Source organism: Podarcis gaigeae (assembly GCF_964106915.1).
Source record: "Podarcis gaigeae genome assembly, chromosome: 1".
Classification (NCBI taxonomy): domain Eukaryota; kingdom Metazoa; phylum Chordata; class Lepidosauria; order Squamata; family Lacertidae; genus Podarcis; species Podarcis gaigeae.
This window is the reverse complement of record NC_139678.1, coordinates 134,015,954-134,035,760: the sequence shown is the minus strand read 5'-3', so window position 1 is coordinate 134,035,760 and position 19,807 is coordinate 134,015,954. Positions and strand designations below refer to the sequence as shown.

Sequence of the window (19,807 nt, the reverse complement as noted above, 5' to 3'; positions counted from 1 at the left end):
CTGTATCTCCGTCCCGACGGCAGGAGCTCGAAGAGACAGTGACCAGGATGCGATGGATCTTTTACTATGTCCAGTGCCTTCCTATGGCACCTTGTGGCATAAATCTGCTCTAAGGTGGAGAGTGGGCAGCCAACAATGCTCTCTGCTGCCTTAACAACTCTGCACAACACCATCCTGTCCTGGGTAGTGCAGCTTCCGTACCACACACATAAGCCATAAGTGAGCACGCTCTCAATGGCACAGTGATAGAAGGCAAGCAGCAGTTTCTGCGGAAGATGGTTTTTCCTTAGGATTCTTAAAAAGTACAGTCTCTGCTGCGCCTTCTTCACAAGCCCCCTTGTGTTGACACTCCAGGACAGATCCTCTTGTAATTCAATACCCAAAAATCTGAACGTTGTTACCCTCTCCACACAGACCCCATCAATCAAAAGTGGCTGGACATTGCTCTTCTGTCTCCTGAAGTCCACCACAAGCTCCTTTGTCTTCCTTGTATTTATGAGCAAGTTGTTAGCTCTGCACCACTCTGTCAGCCGCTCCACCTCATCTCTATAGTCCGTTTCACCCTCCCTTTCAGAGATGAGCCCAATCACGGTTGTGTCATCTGCAAATTTGACAACCCTATTACTAGGGTGAGCAGCGACACAATTGTATGTGTAGAGAATATAAAGAAGCGGACTAAGTACACATCCCTGTGGTGTTCCTGTGTTAGTCTTAAGTGTATTAGAGGTATAAGGGCCCAACCGAACCCTCTGGGTGCGGTCCGACAGAAAGGCCGATATCCACCCACAAAGTGATAACGGGAGCCCCAGATCTTCCAGTTTAGACACCAGACGTTGTGGTAGAATGGTATTAAATGCCGAGCTGAAATCTAAAAAAAGCAGTCTGGCATACCCCCCCCCCCCCCCCGCTGCTCCAAATGTGCAAGAACGGCATGGAGGGCAATCGGCACAGCGTCCTCTGTCGATCTTTTCGTTTTATAAGCAAATTGGAATGTGTCCAGTCCCTCTGGTAAACAGGCAATGACATAATTTCGTACCAGCTTTTCAAAGCACTTCATGATTATAGGTGTGAGTGCTACTGGACGAAAGTCATTCAGATCTTCCGGGTTAGATTTTTTTGCTATTGGAATGATAGTAGAGGACTTTAGGCAGGATGGAACAATAGCCTGGGCTAGGGATCGATTTAAAATCCCAGTGAAAACTCCTGCTAGTTGGTCTGCACAGTCTCTCAGTACCCTTCCAGCTACCCCATCTGGCCCTGGGGCCTTCCTTGGGTTGATTCCCTTCAGCACCTTCCTCATCTCTTCTTTTTCCACAGAGACTACCACATTCCTTTGTACTGATGATGACGATGGTGGTGATGGTGGCAAAGCCTTCACAGGGAGTGGTGGTGGTAAAGCCTCAGCAGGTGTTGCTGCAGATGTTACTTCAAAACGGGCAAAAAAGGCATTCAGATCCTCTGCGAGGGATGCCCCTCCCTCGTCTGCCAGGGAATCCTTGAATTTATACCCTGTTAATTCTTGTACGCCTTGCCACACCTGCCTGGTGTTGTTTGTTGGCTTTTCAAAAAAATAGTGAGCAGACAAAAAGGACCATTTTAATACAGTGGGAAGCAAGCGAGCCCTGCCCATTCATCCACAGAGAGATGATCTAATAAGGAAAAGCTAAGTCTGAGGCACACAGACATGAAACAGAAATATTATTCGGATTCAGGATCAGGCACTGTGGTGATGACCAACTTACAATAACAGGCAAAACCTCAAATCAGTTCTGAATAAAATAAGTCTATGCTACAGCTCTGGATCAACAATTAGCCATCTAGCCTAATATTTGATGCTGGAAAAATATCAACAGTCTTACCCAAATACAGTGGTACCTCGGGTTAAGTACTTACGTAATTCATTCCAGAGGTCCATTCTTAACCTGAAACTGTTCTTAACCTGAAGCACCACTTTAGCTAATGGGGCCTCCTGCTGCTGACCGATTTCTGTTCTTATCCTGAAGCAAAGTTCTTAACCTGAAGCACTATTTCTGGGTTAGCGGAGTCTGTAACCTGAAGCGTATGTAACCCAAGGTACTACTGTATACTTTTTCAGAGTATACATTTGTTAACTTTCATTATGCCACACAAGCCTGTTTTGTTACTTTCAACCTTTGTATCTTTCATTGTGAATTTTACTCAGTCCTTAGATACTCTGGTCTATAATCCAATACAACATTTAGAAATACATTTAGGAAGTTTTTTATTCATTAATTCCTAGGTTATATAGTAAGAAAAGTAAGGTAAACTACTTTGTGTGAAATAACACAAAATACGGCATTCAGAAAAAGCTATTTTAAAATGTAAAAATACTGTACAGTACCTCTAAATTCTGGTGTGAATAGTAGAGTCTGAAGAAGTGAATTAAGGTAACAGGTTCCACCCTGATTTTTTATTCCACTTAAATTGGTGCTTTCTCTAGGAACAAGCAGCTCAGCATCTTTGTGTTTTGATTTTTGCTTCCCACATTGATTGTTTGACAAAAAGGAGAAGTCTTCATCAAATAAGTTTCCAAACATTGTGAAATTATAACACAGACCTTTAAAGAAGAAGATAAAATAATCTTTTACTACAGAACTTTCTATTTTCATCAATTATGTTACACTGGTGTTATCTGAAAAAATATCCATATTTTAAAGTACAATTAAAACCATGAGAAAGATGCTTAGATAATATTTGTCCTTTGAAAATAGCCAACGATAGCATTGAATGAATGTCTTTGTTGAGGTTTGCTAATGACTGGAGGAAATTATTGCCATTTACATGGCTGGAAGTCTTCAGACTCCTATCCTTCTGACATGACTCCATTCACAACATGGGGGGGGGGGATAAATTACAACTATGCATAGATTTCAAAGATATAAGTATGGAATGAAAATCAAGAAACAGTGGACAGAATGACTGGTCAAGGAAAGTGGTTAGTCCAGTTTACACAACATATCTCTTGTTACATATGATGGGCCCTGTATAGAGCCCCACCCCATATGGAAATAAATGTATTGGTATTTTTACTAAGCAGTAACTTATCAAGGCATATATGGAAGTACCTGGTAAACTGATCATCTGTAATATCTTGACATATGGCAAGAGGAAGTTTACTACTCCACTAACCAACCTATTTTTACTTAAAGTGCAGATTTATTCAAATCCATTTATTTTATTTACTTATTTCATATACTTTTCAGGCAGACCTCAAAAAGTGATTACAATGATAAGCATTCCTTTAAAAAGGTTATAACAGAAATGGCAGGGTGGGATTAACTTGTTTAGAAAAAGCTGTTGCTGCATCTTTTTCATTCCCCCTCGGGACATGGTGGCTATTTAGATTTGCCCCCTTGGTGGCAGTTGTGGGGAGGAGAGAGGAACCACTATGGGAGCTGGCTGTGGTTCCTCCAGCAGATATATTGTCAGGACATTACATATGCCACTTAGGACAGAGTTATCAAGTACAGTCATACCTCGGGTTACAGACGCTTCAGGTTACGCGTTTTCGCGTTGCACACCATGCCGAACCCAGAAGTACCAAAACGGGTTACTTCTGGGTTTCGGTGTGCACACATGTGCAGATGTGCTAAATCGTGCTTTGTGCATGCGCAGAAGCACTCGGCGCTGCGGGTTGTGAACACTGTGGGTTGCGAACATGCCTCCCGCCTGGTTCACGTTCGCAACCCGAGCGTCCACTGCACCTGGAAAGACCTTTATACCCACACTGTGAAGCAACTCTGAGCAGCTCCAAGAGGGAGAAGACATGTTTTGGAGCTTTCCATCAGGAAACAGAAGCAGGGGGGAGGCAGCATAGGTAGAAGGGAAGGAGAAGCCAGGACAGTACCTGCCTGTGAAAACACTCCACGCCCCACTTCGGGACCCGCCTAACGCCCAGCCCAGCTGCCCTCTGCGGCCTGGAGGTGGGTTACTCACACGCGCAACATGCGCAAGTCAGTTTTGGCTCCCGTGCAAGTATCAGGCCCCAAAAGACTGGAGAAGAAACCTGCCTCTGACCCCCCCCCCCCCGTCGCGCTCCTGCCCTGCTGGGCCTGTCCCCATTCCGCCCTGCGCGTTCACGCGGGGAAACTGTCCTCGGTCCGAAATCGAGGCGCCTCAGGAAGTTGGCCTGGGCGGCCTCCTCTCCCCGGGCAACGCAAGAGGCGACGCCAGGGCCCCGATTCCCGTCTGCCTGTGGGAGCAAGCTAGTCCCGTTGTCAAAGGGGCCGGGAGGAGGAGGGTGCGAAGGATCCGGCCGGGACTCTTCTCCCTGACGCGTTTCCTCTCCGTGCGAATGCTCGGTCACGTGAAAAGCGACAAGTAAACAGCACACCACCCGAAGAAGGGGGGCCCAGGCCCCCGGCGCAAGCACCTCACTGAGGACTAGGCCCGTGGCGAGGCCTGCAAGGCCAGCCTCCGAAAGGCCGAAAGGCACTGCTCCCCCCTGCCCACCCCCCGCCCGCAGCCCAGGGGCGCTTGAGGGGGCCGGCAGCCGCGCACCTCAGCAGCAGCAGCGGCAGCGCCACCTGCCCAGCCCGGCCGCTTCCCTCTCGCCCGCGGAGCCGACGGCGCCTTGAGGAAGAAGCCCGAAAGCCGCCCCAAGGCCGCTGGGCTTCCTCTAACCTGCAGCAGAGGTTGCTGGGAACTGTAGTCTCCACCCGGCTTCTAGCCCGAGCGCCGCCGAGCCGGCCGCAATGGCTTGTGGGAGTTGTAGTTCTTTCAAGTGCTTAGCCGGTTCACGTACTGTAATTCTATCTGGTTCAGTATTTTAACTTTTGTGTGTTTCAAAGTATGGCTGTGATTTTTTCTCGATTTCCTTGCTTTGCTTTTTTGCAAGCCGCTTTGAGGGTTTTATTTTTACAATCAAGCGGTGTATACATTTCTAGAAGCAAAAAAATTAGTAAGTGGCACGAAGCTAGTTCAGGTTTCTGGTGGGGTAAGAATGCTTCCTCCCCCCCCCCCAAGTTTCGCTCGTTATTTTTCTCTTCTCCAGCTATTCCAGGTATAGCTAAACATGGTGTGTGTAGAGGTGCAAATAAAGTGGGGGGCGGGGGAGAGCAAATTTGTAATGGATATATGGTGTTCACCTGACAAAGGATGTTATATTGATACTAGCTGTCTCTGATATATTTTACTTTTATTGCTGAACAATTTTGGTTACTGCATTGGTTATCAAGACTTGCATGTTATTGGTTTGCAAAAATTAGTGGATCTAAAAATTAGAGAAACAGCTGGAACAGAGTATCAAAAACAGAACAAAAAAACAAAACAAATATCTAGGTATGTAAAATAAGTACATTTGTCCATGGATTGAGTGTCAGAGTCCAGATTCAGAAAAATAAGTGTGTGTGTGTGTGTGTGTGTGTGTATACAAACAAACACACACACACACACACACACACACACACACATTATTCTCGAGAATGATGAGGTTGCTTGTGTAAATAATAAAGAGATGCCATATCATATTGTTATACACAGCCCAAATTTCCAAGCGGTGCAAGATTTCAGGCATGCTTACCCAGAGTCTAGGTTTCTTTGGGGGGAATGAAACAGCGTAAAATGTGTTGTCTTCATGATTCATGGTTTATTTACACATATATGCCACCTGAGCCTATGATGGAGAGGTTCACAGCATGAAAACTCCAAGAGGATCTTGATTCTCCTATAGCTGCAGCCCTGGGTTCAAACAGAAATCAAACATGCTCCAAAAATAAGACTCTGACTCTCTCTCCTGTTTGTGGCATTTTTTCCCTAGGTCACACCCTGCAAACTGTCGCCAATTCCTTGCGGCGCTTTCGCAGAATGCTGAGAGTCCCAGGTTCTTTTAGTGCAGTATTATTTATTGTGAGCAAATTATATATACAGGTGAAACTTGGAAAATTAGAATATTGTGGAAAAGTTCATTTATTTCAGTAATTCAACTTAAAAGGTGAAACTAATATATGATGGTATAGGATGCTGATTTCATTTTCCAGCAAGACTTTGTCACCTGCCCACACTGCCAAAAGTACCAAAACCTGGCTCAGTGCCCATGGGATTACTGTGCTTGATTGGCCAGCAAACTCGCCTGACCTGAACCCCATAGAGAGTCTATGGGGCATTGCCAAGAGAAAGATGAGAGACATGAGACCGAGCAATGCAGAAGAGCTGAAGGCTGCTATTGAAGCTTCCTGGTCTTCCATAAAACACCTCAGCAGTGCCACAGGCTGATAGCATCCATGCCACGCCACATTGAGGCAGTAATTGATGCAAAAGGGGCCCAAACCAAGTACTGAGAACATATGCATGCTTCTACTTCTCAGAGGTCCAATATTGCTCTATTTGCAGTCCTTGTTTTGTTGATTTTATTTAATATTCTAATTTTCTGAGATTGTTAATTTGGGGTTTTCATCAGCTGTACGCCATAAACATCACAATTATAACAAATAAAGGCTTGACATATCTCGCTTTGCATGTCATGAGTCTATCTCATATATTAGTTTCACCTTTTAAGTTGAATTACTGAAATAAATGAACTTTTCCACAATATTCTAATTTTCCAAGTTTCACCTGTACAAATATCTACAGAAGCAGTTCATATAATCAGACAGAGTACATGGCTGCTCCTTGAGGCAAAAGAAGACTCCACTCTCATCTACACCACACCACCACCATTACTATTGGACAGGCTTTACTTTCAAACTGGTGACAGCCGATCACATTACTGCTGAGTCATTCTGACCCAGCACTTCCACAGAGAGTATTCCACATCAGCCTGTTGCAAACTGAAGCCTGCAGACTTACTTACACAGCATCCTGTGAATCCCAACACAAACTCCAATCCTAAACTTAATTCTGCTTCAAACTCTGTTCTTTGTCTTTCAGACTAACTCTGAGTTAGTTCCCATTTGTCATCTGGCCCAGAGTCCCTTCTTTTTGTCTTTCCTAAGGGCTCCTCACCTTCTCTTTGTCTTCTACTGTATCTAATGGCCCATCACCTCAGGAGATTTTCTGCACACGGGAAGCTGGTTTGGGCTGTCTTTGAACACTGCTAAATCCAGTGTCTAGCATCCAGTTTTTAACCCTCCAAGCAATGATTAACTTCTAACATTTTTTGGACCCAGGAATTTTTGGGAGTCTAGAACCCACAAAGTCATAACATTATAGAAAGAGTTTGGCGTAGTGTTTCGACTAAGAAGCAGTATTTAAAATGCTGTTTCTAATTAATGTCTTTTTGCACATGAAAAAAATGTACTTTTATTTTGAAAGAGACTCTGACTACCTTGTAATGTACCGTATTTTTCGCTCTATAACACGCACCCGACCATAACACGCATGTAGTTTTTAGAGGAGGAAAATCCGTAGGCATGCCACCCGTAGGCATTCCCTCCATAACACGCACAGACATTTCCCCTTACTTTCTAGGAGGAAAAAAGTGAGTGTTATGGTGCAAAAAATATGGTAAATACTGCAGGTTGGAGATGGGTCTGGGGCTGACATTTGAATATCCATGAAGAGGCTACCTTGAATTGGCCAGTACAAGACTGCATGTTACCTTACTCCACCCTTCACACACGTGTTTCCCATGAGTGGGTAAATGGAGGACAACTCTGTTGTGGGAAAGTGTAGCTGTGTGTTTGAAGGTACAAAATAACCCTGAAACACATTACAGGGTAGATGAAAACCTCTCCTTCTTAACCCCAGACCATCTCCTACCTGCAGTATTAGTAATGGATTACATAACAAGGTTGTCATAGTAGGATACTGTTTCTTCCCTTTCAAATTAAAAACACATTTTTCATGTGCAAAAAGACACGGGATAGAATCAGCATTTTACATTCTGCTTGAGTGATTCTTGATATAAAGCTAGAGCACAAGTGAAAGACTCCGTGTGAAGCTGTTCAGACACACACTAGATCATATAGCTGTATCCAGTGCTATTTTTGTTAAGTTGTGGGTGAACATATCAGACGACACAGTGATTCTTCAAACAGCTCTTGTTTATTCACAGGCCAGAACAAAACTGAACTGAAGGGTTCAGCCAGCCTGCTTATATAGAGCTCCACTACAACGCAACAGTAACCACTTTCTGTAACTATCCAATCACTGAACGTCACTTTCAATCCCTTATTTGCATATGTGGACCTGAGTGAAAACTATCTACAGTATCCCCCTGCTGGCCCAGGGTGAGAACTTCAGTACATAACAATTTTTCTAGAAAAAGAGGTGCCAGAACTCACCATGAACTCACCCTTGTTCTAAATGTAACTTGAAAACTTTTTAATATTAAAAAATGTAAAAAGTAATTACTGTAAAGTAATTAGAATGGCAATGGCACTCAGCTGAGAAGTGCTGGAACTGAGATCTGGCAAGTTATGCCCCCCCCCCCAAGCCCTGGCTGTACCCATGCATGCTGCCTTGCTCTGTCACCGCATAAATTTGAGAGGGCCGAGCCCCTTCATTGAAAATATGGAGGGGGGAGGCACCCTACTTGGTCTCTTGGCTGTACTTATTGCATGGCAGTGAAGTCATCCAGGACTTTCAGATCAGAACACATTGTTTCTAGATAGCATTGAGACTTGGACATCTTGTTTTCTATACAGTATATAAAACATTCAGCAACTTTAAAAAAAAATTTCTCAGAACTCTGGTACAATTTCTTACTGCTTAACAATCTCCAGTTAGGGGGGCGTTGGATATAAAAGATAGCTCTGGAGCTAGCTTGTTTACCCAGTTTAGAGGTGAAGGTACTTTAGCACATTTTACAAAAGCTGTTTAAAACAATAAAGAACAGGATGATGAAAGAACAAGTTCTAGTTAATATAGCTTGAAAACAGCCAGTATAAAATTGAGTTAACAGATTAACCTAGCATGAATCAACACAATCAACTTGAATTTTAAATGCATTTCTTCCTATCCATAGGGAGGTAATCAGTTCAAAGTCTGTTGTTTTAACATTTGATCCAATTTCAGGGATATATGTACTAAAGTCCTGATGCAAGGCAAGAGTGTGATATCTAACCAATGTTTAATTGCTAGTCAGATATTAGTACAGTCAGAGGTAAATAGAGGACAGGACTCTTGTACCTTTTATCTTAATCCGTTCCTTTGAAATATGCTCACCTTAAAGGAACTTTAACTTTTGTGCCTATTCTGCAGCATGAATTCGATTCAGGCACCAAAATGTTCTGGACCAGCCATGTGCTCCCATTTGTATTGTAGCAGGACCCCCCCCCCCAATCATTCTGTTTGTATAAACTACACACTCACACACTACATACGCCACATTTCTGTTATAAATTCATAGAAAATCAACCATACATCGGATTTGCACTGTTCCATTTTTATTTTACTCCATATGACAAGAACTAACAAAGGGGGGTGACTTAGTCCTGGTCAGCCATAATCCCTTCACTGTCTCAGCACATCCACAGGAGCCCCGCCCATGCCAACCCTGATGATCCCAGACAGAAGACAATCAAGATCACAAAGAACTTGCATATGGGAGTGGATTCAGCAGGGACTGAAACAAAGGACAATGATCAGATCTTCCCTCAGGGGGCAGGAAACTGCAAACTCCCCTTTGTCTCCTGGAAGTGACTCAGGGGGAGGGGGGAAGGGAGGAACCAGCCAGGTGACAAGACACTCAGGTTACCACCAACTCCTCCCTCAACCGCTCCTTTCTGTAATGTATGCATGATGTTTCTGGGGGTGGGCTAGACCTAGAGGAGGGGAATTTCAAAAGTTTTTATAAGACCTTGCACACTATTCTTCTGGGTCTTTCCTTTCTCCTGCAAGTGAGGGGAATACCCTGTTGCAACAGTTCAATAAAGACCAAGCCTACAGGCTGCGGTTTTGCTCCAAGTTATCCTGGTTGGTGTCTTTGTTTTGTCTAAGGGAGCCCTCAGATTTTTCCTGTAACAGTATGAACGATGGATATTAATTAATCAGATACAGAAACTTTTTCTTCTTTTGCAAAATAGTCACTTCAAGAATTTAGTCTTACCTAATGCACAGTTTGTTTTAAGTTGCTTTATTTTTAAGACTTGTCCTCTTCATCATTGCTGGCCAGCAGAAGACAGGCAGGATTAGAAAGACAACAACAACAACAACAACAACAACAACAACAACAACAACATCCTGCCCAAGAGTGGTTTCCCCACTGTGGGAGGCTTACAGAATATATAAAACAAAATAAAACATCAAACATTAAAAACTTCCCAACACAGGGCTGCCCTCAGATGTTTTCTAAAAGTTGTATTGTTCTTTATCTGCTTGACAGTATTTAAAACATGGTAGCCCAATCCTGTGTATATTTACTTGGAAAGAAGACATTGGAAAGCAATGACTAGGATTGCAATTATACTGGGAAGTATCTCTTGTACTACTTGTGTGCGTGGACAGTAAATGCAGAAAAGAGGGAGTAGATGATGGTAATGGGAAAAACAAAATACTGTCCTGTAGTAACTGATGCACTATGACATTCCAGAGGTAAGCTTGAATGCATTAATCCTGTGTTCAGTACCTCTGGACCTACCATCAGGCAGGTAAGGGCAGAAAGTGGGATCGTAAGAGAGAGAGACACCTGTTAGCGTACTAGAAATAGCTCAAAATAACCTGCTTTTGAAATAAAGCCAAAGTGATGAGCTAGCCGTCTTGGCTAAGAAATGAAGACCAAAACACCTTTATCATGAAGAGTAGGTAGATAGCGCTTTCAGGCTTAGAAGTGAGGAGGGTTATTTTTAATTTTTATTGTGTACCCTAAAACGCTGCATGTTGATGTAGCAGTCACATAACATTGACCACAGGGGGGGAAGTCACTTCCCTTTAAAAATGTTAAAGGCACCTAACCCAGCACAAAAACTTCTATTTATTTCTAATAATTTTGTCAAGAAATAAAAATGTTATAGGAATTAATTGCTTTTTCCCTTTAAGTAACACACAAATGTTAAAGATGCCCTGGACAGCAACAAAAACCCACCCATTAATATGAAATTTGACAGGCTTCATTCTGTCTGAATGGGTACTATGCTCCAAATTTCATCCAATTCTATCAGAAATGTTGTAAGTTTATAGATATTTATTAATTTTCCAATTATAGTCCAGGAGGAAGTAATCAGGAGCTTCAGAAAACGAGGTGACATTTCACCTCAGATGCAAACCACATAATGTCAAATCATGCCGAGCCAACCTGTCATCTCAGCAACCTGTTATCTGAGCAAACAAAAGTGAGTTCGAAGGTGAATATCTTTATTTTATTATTTATGCACAGCCCTATTAGCTAGTATAATTGGTAGGTAGTTCCCCTCTAATATCATGCAGAAGATCCATTTTAAGAGTGAAAAGGCAGGAGTCAGAAGTCTCTCTACTTTCATGGCACACAAAACACACTAGACTCCATGAAATTTCATTAACTCAAATTGAAGACTGCTTAACTTTTATATAGATCTTTTTAAGCTTTGCTTCCTCGTGTTTACTACACGTGAAAAAAGATATAGCCCCTGAGATTATGTGCCCTGCTGCCTCCACTGCTCATATATAACACATACACATTCAGTGACAAGTTAGCTGTGTGTATAGGTGCTCCATACTGGTAATCTAATTTATTCTGGGGAGCTACTTCCTTCTACATAAGCACACCAAGCCCAATCAACTACTCTGAAGTAGCCCTCAAAATCCAGTTTAGATTACCAAACTTTGAGAAGTATAGCTTAGGTTTTACACACACACATCTCATCTCCAGTGTGTCAAATCTCCCATTGTTATGTGTAGTTTGGCCCTTGGGCTGAGCTGATTTCACAGCAGAACTTAGTTTAATTTAAGCTAACCTCTGAGCATGTCCATAGTTAACAGCTTTTTGTCTGTGAAACACTCCAGTTTCCTAGCACAGAGGCAGACCAACAGACAAAACTATGGTTTATCAACTCTGATCATAGCTGTCAACGTTCCCCTTTTTTGTGGGAAATTCCCTTATTTCAGCGTCGTTTTCCGCTGCTATCCCGGATTGTTAGAAATCCCGTACACTGTCCCGTACAGCTGATCCCTTATTTTTAAATCTGAAAGTTGACAGCTATGACTCTGATATTTCACCTGACCAAAGTAAGCACAAAACATGGTTTAAACCCGCATTCAAAATCACAGTTTCTGCTACTGATGATCATAAGCTATGTTTTAATTATTATTTATTAAATTTGTATACCATCCTTTATCGGATGATCACAGGGCGATTCAGAACATAGAAATACAAAATGAGAGCATAAAATACATAAGAAAAACAAACCAATAACTCCCATCCGACACTTAAAAGGGCATAGAATGTTAAGCAGTCAAAGGCCTGGTTAAGGAGTAGCGTTTTTGCCTAAAGATTCCACAAGTCTCATGGAGGGGGCACAGAAAAATGGGCCTCAAATGAGGATTTCAGGGTCTGGGTTGGTTCATATGGGGAGCTGTGGTCCTTGAGGAATTGCAGTCCTGAGTTGTTTAAGGCTTTATAGGCCAAAACCAGCACTTTGAATTAGGCCTGGAAACTAACTGGCAGCCAGTGCAGTCGGACCAGAATTGGCGTAATATGCTCAAGCCATCTTGCCCTGGTGAGCAACCTAGCTGCCAAATTCTGAAGTTTCTGAACTGTCTTCAGAGGCAGCCCTACGTATAACATGTAATAATCTAATGAAGACACTAACTAGAGTACAGACGACAGGAGTTAGGCTGTCTCTGTCCAGATAGGGGCACAGCTGGGCTACCAGCTGAAGCTGATGGAAGGCGCCCCATCTATAGCAGGCAGCCTCCTATCCATCTGGTTTAGGGAATCACCCACTAACAGCGCCTCAATCTTATCCAGACTGAGCTTCAGGTTGTTGGCTCTCATCCAGCCCCCCTTCCTTTACAAACTTCTCACGAAACCACAGTTTATAATCACATTTTGATCTGGTCTCTGAACTGTCATGTCTCTTATCAGCCACTTTCCCTAGCTGTTACAAAACCTGTTTTTACTACTTTGCACTTCAGATTAGCCTATCACTTTCTTTCCTGATCCTTCCTAGTCCGGGCCTTTTGTTAGTTCATAAATGAGCTGTAGTATTGCACCACTGCTTATGGTGCTTCATTTTCGGGGCAAACAGGAGGGCTTTCGTGGCCATGAACTTTCAGCAGATCATGTTGGACTAATGATTAATGCAGACGGGTAGAATATCTGGCTTATAGACTAAAGCAAGATTAGTTTTTTATTCCTGCGCTAAACAAGTACACAATACAGAAATACACAAGGGTTTCCTCTTATTGACAGACCTTTTCTGGGTGAAGAGATGGCTTATCTTTTTCATCGGCCTATCCACTTGACTGCATGGCTTCTGTTTTTGATTGCTTTCATTAACTTTACTGAAGCTGGGAAGCTGCTGGTGATACCTCAAGATGGAAGCCACTGGCTCAGCATGAATGCTGTTGTCAAGAAGCTCAGTGAAAGGGGTCATGAGGTAACAGTGGTGGCACCAGAAATTAATTTGCTCTTAAAGGAATCGAAGCATTATAAACAAAAAACATACCCAGTGCCATACAAAAAGGCAGATCTTGATGCTGGATTTCGAAAGTTTGCTTCCAACCTTTTCCGTAAGGTTTCATTTCCTTACACAATTCTTCAAGAATATCAGAACAACATGTATATAATAAATATGTTTTTCTACAACTGTGACAGCCTCCTGAGGAACAAAGAAATCATCAAGTACCTGGAAGAGACCCAGTTTGATGCGCTTTTCACAGATCCAGCTTTGCCATGTGGAGTCATCCTCGCTGAACATCTTTCCATCCCTTCCGTGTACTTCTTTCGTGGATTCCCATGCAGTTTAGAGCATGCAATTTGTAAATCTCCAAACCCTACTTCCTATATCCCAAGATGCTATACCAGGTACACAGACCAAATGACTTTCATCCAACGTGTGATTAATCTGTTTGTCAATTCTGTAGAAACATCACTTTTTAAAACTCTGTATAATAAGTATGAAGATATTGCTTCAGAATTTCTACAAAGAGATGTTCACTTGCCAACACTTTACAGAAATAGCTCTATCTGGCTTTTACGGTACGACTTTGTATTTGAGTATCCCAGACCTGTGATGCCAGGTATGGTCTTCATTGGAGGGATAAATTGTGAAGAAGGCAAAATCCTGCCACAGGTACGTCCATTACTTTTTATTCACAAATTATTTAAGGATAAAAATTGCATTTAAGTAAGAAGTGCTTGTGCATGTAATAGTACACGTAAAGGATATGAATTGCACATTGTGAACGTCAATCATTAGGGTTACATTTGCGTTATTTCCATAATGAATGGAACATCATCCAGATAACATTGCAAATGAAATCAAACCATTTAGAATACACCAAGTGATAGAATTTAAGACATGGCTCCAAAACTAATGTTGCAGTCTTATGCACACCTACTCAAGAGCAAGTTACATTTAATTCAGTGAAACTTACTTCCAAGTAAACACACATCGGATGCTAGGGGTATATTATAAAAGACTGTTCTGATTACACTTTGTGAACTAGGTAAAAGTCTGGTTTATAGTTGCATGGGTGACTGGCTGCATAGAAACTATATCAGAGCTGCTAGGAGATTGCTGCGTATTTGCTGGGAGAGGTCAATGGGACTTACTTCTGAATAGACATATTGTGCTGTTGGAGTATGTTTTGTTGGATGTGTTGCAGCCGGTTGGACTTGAGCATGTGGACCCAGATGTATGAGTAGATTCAGCCCTGGGTCTGCATACCCAGGTTTCTGTGGTGGCCAGAAATGCATGTGCACAGTTAAAATTTGTGCACAATCTGTGCCCATTCCTGTAGTCTGATCTGGCCACAATGACACATCTTAGTTACATCCTGTTTGGATTACTGTGGGGTTGCCTTTGAAATGTAGTCAGAAACTTCAACTGGCCCTAAAAGGTGCAGACAAACTGTTGACGGGCTGGTAGTAAGGAGCATATGACTCCCTTGTTACAGCAGCCCCACTGGCTACCAGTCTGTTTCTGGCAACGGTGAACATCTGGAATTCCTAATAAACTGCAGATCTAATGTCCATTAGATACATCTACAGGGTTCCCATGAAGAAGATACAAATTATACTGACATACAAATTCCATTGCAAACACACATTTTAAAAGACCAATTTCCTTTGTTACGGACAGAGGATCTAATACTTCTTGATCTATCCACTTTGCAGTTACCTCTGGCTCCCTTTCTCCAATTACAGTCAAAGTGATCAAATATAAATATCTTAATTCAATTAGCTAATGGGGCTTGAGGGTTTTTTAGGTGGAGCACGCCAATTCTGATCTCTTGTGATAAGCATGGTAATGCTAAAGGTACCTAAAGCCATAGCTATGGGGGGGGGGCAGCAGGGTTAGGCAGGTGTTTTGCCCCAGGTGAAGCCTCCAGAGGGGCACCACTGAGGCTCCCAGCCTGTGTGTGTGTGTGTACACAAATGCTTGGGTGGGGGGGGTGCAAACTGGGTTTTTGGCTCCAGGGGAAATGTTGTTGTTGTTTAGTCGTTTAGTCGTGTCCGACTCTTCGTGACCCCCTGGACCAGAGCACGCCAGGCACTCCTGTCTTCCACTGCCTCCCGCAGTTTGGTCAGACTCATGTTTGTAGCTTCGAAGACACTATCCAACCATCTTGTCCTCTGCCGTCCCCTTCTCCTTGTGCCCTCCATCTTTCCCAACATCAGGGTCTTTTCCAGGGAGTCTTCTCTTCTCATGAGGTGGCCAAAGTATTGGGGCCTCAGCTTCACGATCTGTCCTTCCAGTGAGCACTCAGGGCTGATTTCCTTAAGAATGGATCGGTTTGTTCTTCTTGCAGTCCATGGGACTCTCAAGAGTCTCCTCCAGCACCATAATTCAAAAGCATCAATTCTTCGGCGATCTGCCTTCTTTATGGTCCAGCTCTCACTTCCATACTTCACTACTGGGAAAACCATAGCTTTTACTATACGGACCTTTGTTGGCAAGGTGATGTCTCTACTTTTTAAGATGCTGTCTAGGTTTGTCATTGCTTTCCTCCCAAGAAGCAGGCGTCTCTTAATTTCGTGGCTGCTGTCACCATCTGCAGTGATCATGGAGTCCAAGAAAGTAAAATCTCTCACTGCCTCCATTTCTTCTCCTTCTATTTGCCAGGAGGTGATGGGACCAGTGGCCATGATCTTCGTTTTTTTGATGTTGAGCTTCAGACCATATTTTGCGCTCTCCTCTTTCACCCTCAATAAAAGGTTCTTTAATTCCTCCTCACTTTTTGCCATCAAGGTTGTGTCATCTGCATATCTGAGGTTGTTGATATTTCTTCCGGCAATCTTAATTCCGGCTTCGGATTCATCCAGCCCAGCCTTTCGCATGATGAATTCTGCATATAAGTTAAATAAGCAGGGAGACAATATACAGCCTTGTCGTACTCCTTTCCCAATTTTGAACCAATCAGTTGTTCCATATCCAGTTCTAACTGTAGCTTCTTGTCCCACATAGAGATTTCTCAGGAGACAGATGAGGTGATCAGGCACTCCCATTTCTTTAAGAGCTTGCCATAGTTTGCTGTGGTCGACACAGTCAAAGGCTTTTGCATAGTCAATGAAGCAGAAGTAGATGTCTTTCTGGAACTCTCTAGCTTTCTCCATAATCCAGCGCATGTTTGCAATTTGGTCTCTGGTTCCTCTGCCTCTTCTAAATCCGGCTTGCACTTCTGGGAGTTCTCGGTCCACATACTGCTTGAGCCTTCCTTGTAGAATTTTAAGCATAACCTTGCTAGCATGTGAAATGAGTGAAATTGTGCGGTAGTTGGAGCATTCTTTGGCACTGCCCTTCTTTGGGATTGGGATGTAGACTGATCTTCTCCAATCCTCTGGCCACTGCTGAGTTTTCCAAACTTGCTGGCATATTGAGTGTAGCACCTTAACAGCATCCTCTTTTAAAATTTTAAATAGTTCAGCTGGAATACCATCACTTCCACTGGCCTTGTTATTTGCAGTGCTTTCTAAGGCCCATTTGACTTCACTCTCCAGGATGTCTGGCTCAAGGTCAGCAACCACACTACCTGGGGTGTACGAGACATCCATATCTTTCTGGTATAATTCTTCTGTGTATTCTTGCCACCTCTTCTTGATGTCTTCTGCTTCTGTTAGGTCCTTACCACTTTTGTCCTTTATTATGGTAATCTTTGAACGAAATGTTCCTTTCATATCTCCAATTTTCTTGAACAGATCTCTGGTTTTTCCCATTCTGTTGTTTTCCTCTATTTATTTGCATTGCTCATTTAAGAAGGCCTTCTTATCTCTCCTTGCTATTTTTTGGAAATCTGTGTTCAATTTCCTGTATCTTTCTCTATCTCCCTCACATTTTGCTTGCCTTCTCTCCCCCGCTATTTGTAAGGCCTCATTGGACAGCCACTTTGCTTTCTTGCATTTCCTTTTCATTGGGATGGTTTTCGTTGCTGCCTCCTGTATAATGTTGCGAGCCTCCATCCATAGTTCTTCAGGCACTCTGTCCACCAAATCTAAATCCTTAAACCTGTTCCTCACTTCCACTGTGTATTCATAAGGGATTTGATTTAGATTGTATCTTACCGGCCCAGTGGTTTTTCCTACTTTCTTCAGTTTAAGCTTGAATTTTGCTATAAGAAGCTGATGATCTGAGCCACAGTCAGCTCCAGGTCTTGTTTTTGCTGACTGTATCAAGCTTCTCCATCTTTGGCTGCAGAGAATATAATCAATCTGATTTCGATGCTGCCCATCTGGTGATGTCCACGTGTAGAGTCGTCTCTTGTGTTGTTGGAAAAGCGTGTTTGTGATGACCAGCTTGTTCTCTTGACAGAACTCTATTAGCCTTTGCCCTGCTTCATTTTGCTCTCCAAGGCCAAACTTGCCAGTTGTTCCTTTTATCTCTTGATTCCCTACTTTAGCATTCCAATCCCCTATAATGAGAAGAACATCCTTCTTTGGTGTCACTTCTATAAGGTGTTGTAAGTCTTCATAGAATTGGTCAGTTTCAGTTTCTTCCGCACCAGTAGTTGGTGCATAAACTTGGATTACTGTTATGTTCAAAGGTCTGCCTTGGATTCGTATCGAGATCATTCTATCATTTTTGAGATTGCATCCCAGTACTGCTTTCGCCACTCTTTTGTTGACTATGAGGGCCACTCCATTTCTTTTGCGGGTTTCTTGCCCACAGTAGTAGATATGATGGTCATCCGAACTGAATTCGCCCATTCCCATCCATTTTAGCTCACTGATGCCCAGGATGTCAATATTTATTCTTGCCATCTCATTTTTGACCACATCCAACTTACCCAGGTTCATGGTTCTTACATTCCAGGTTCCTATGCAATATTTTTCTTTACAGCATTGGACTTTCCTTTCGCTTCCAGGCATATCCGCAACTGAACGTCCTTTCGGCTTTGGCCCAGCCGCTTCATCAGCTCTGGATCTACTCTTCCCCAGTAGCATGTTGGACACCTTCAGACCTGAGGGGCTCATCTTCCAGCGTCATAACTTTTATATGCCTGTTGTCTTTGTCCATGGAGTTTTCTTGGCAGGGATACTGGAGTGGCTTGCCGGTTCCTCCTCCAGGTGGATCACGTTTGGTCAAAACTCTCCACTATGACCTGTTCATCTTGGGTGCCCTGCTCGGCATAGTTCATAGCTTCTCTGAGTTCTTCAAGCCCCTTCGCCACGGCAAGGCAGTGATCCATGAAGGGGAAATACAGCCTATTTAAACAGCAGTGACATTCTGAACTAATAAACGTGAAATAAATAAATATGATTGACTTAAAAATGCTAAAATGATTCCAGTTGTATGCCCTGTATTCCTTTGTGGTACTTATTCCTTTGATAAGGTATAGGTTGGATTCCTACTGTAGGTTAGGCGTTCAGCAGCTGGACTTGATGACTCAGTGGGCTTCGTTCTCATTCTACATGGATTTCTTATTCTACCTAGGCTGGAGTTGTGGGCACAAAAAAGAAAACCACATACTTCAGCATTTTTAACTGAAGAAGACAACCTTTACAGTGGTACCTCGGGTTAAGTACTTAATTCGTTCTGGAGGTCCGTTCTTAACTTGAAACTGTTCTTAACCTGAAGCACCACTTTAGCTAATGGGGCCTCCTGCTGCCACCGTGCCGCCAGAGCTCAATTTCTGTTCTTATCCTGAAGCAAAGTTCTTAACCTGAAGCACTATTTCTAGGTTAGCGGAGTGTGTAACCTGAAGCGTATGTAACCTGAAGTGTATGTAACCTGAGGTACCACTGTATTTCATATTCAGGTTAAAAACTGATGTAATCCATAGTCTGACATCAAAAGATGACTATTGCATTTGTAAATGCTGTGAACCGCCCTGATTGAGAGCAGTATACAAACTTAATAAATTAAAAAATAATAGAGGATTGTTGGTATTTTACTGCCGACGGATGAAATATATCCTAAGCCAGTTTTGATGAATTTATAAATAAATTAGGAGTTTATTATTCAGTTTGACCCTGATTGATTCAGCACTTCTGAAATAGCCCAATTTGACCTGGCCCAATTCAGAAGTTCTGAGTTCAGCTTGGGTCAGATTCTGATTCTTGATTTGGGAAAACTGAAGCATCACACTTCCCTCTTTTCTATGGTCTTCTTTTAAGGCTATGACTTTTTTTTCCAGAATTAGATGAAATTAAGTTTGGGGGGAAACAAGAAACTGTTTTGAATGGCCAGTTCCTCCGACAGCTGCTCTTTTGCAAAAGCTCCAAGGTCCCGACGGTAAATGTTCATTCTCACTTTTCTCCCACCCCTGC

General features: G+C 42.8%; 2 protein-coding genes across 10 annotated transcripts in view; one reads left to right on the top strand and one right to left on the bottom strand.

Moving 5' to 3' along the window:
• Positions 1-4,658, bottom strand: part of USP40 (ubiquitin specific peptidase 40) — a 44,507-nt gene extending 39,849 nt beyond the window's left edge. For 5 of the 7 annotated variants that reach the window (XR_014556519.1, XM_083704413.1, XM_083704414.1 and 2 more), the window contains exons 1-2: positions 4,522-4,658; positions 2,363-2,578 (exon numbers count right to left, since the gene is read on the bottom strand). Coding sequence is in view for 6 of the 7 variants with exons in the window: in XM_083704413.1 (XP_083560539.1) it covers positions 2,363-2,558 (196 nt within the window). In the remaining variant the exon portion in view is untranslated. Of the gene's footprint in view, positions 1-2,362; positions 2,579-3,086 lie in introns of all 7 variants that reach the window. The other 2 variants (XM_083704411.1, XM_083704412.1) reach the window with 2 other exon arrangements.
• A 7,722-nt stretch (positions 4,659-12,380) lies between these two features.
• On the top strand, positions 12,381-19,407 carry LOC310832224 (UDP-glucuronosyltransferase 1A6-like). 3 transcript variants are annotated; one of them, XM_083713881.1, is made up of 2 exons: positions 12,381-14,171; positions 18,877-19,034. In XM_083713881.1, the coding sequence occupies exons 1-2, from the start codon at positions 13,308-13,310 to the stop codon at positions 18,892-18,894; spliced, it is 882 nt and encodes a 293-aa protein (XP_083570007.1). In that variant the 5' UTR covers positions 12,381-13,307; the 3' UTR covers positions 18,895-19,034. The 3 variants fall into 3 exon arrangements, with proteins under 3 accessions (XP_083570007.1, XP_083570006.1, XP_083570008.1); XM_083713880.1 differs by having other exon boundaries at positions 12,382-14,171; positions 18,895-19,407; XM_083713882.1 differs by having other exon boundaries at positions 12,382-14,171; positions 18,871-19,034.
• The last annotated feature ends 400 nt before the right edge of the window (positions 19,408-19,807 follow it).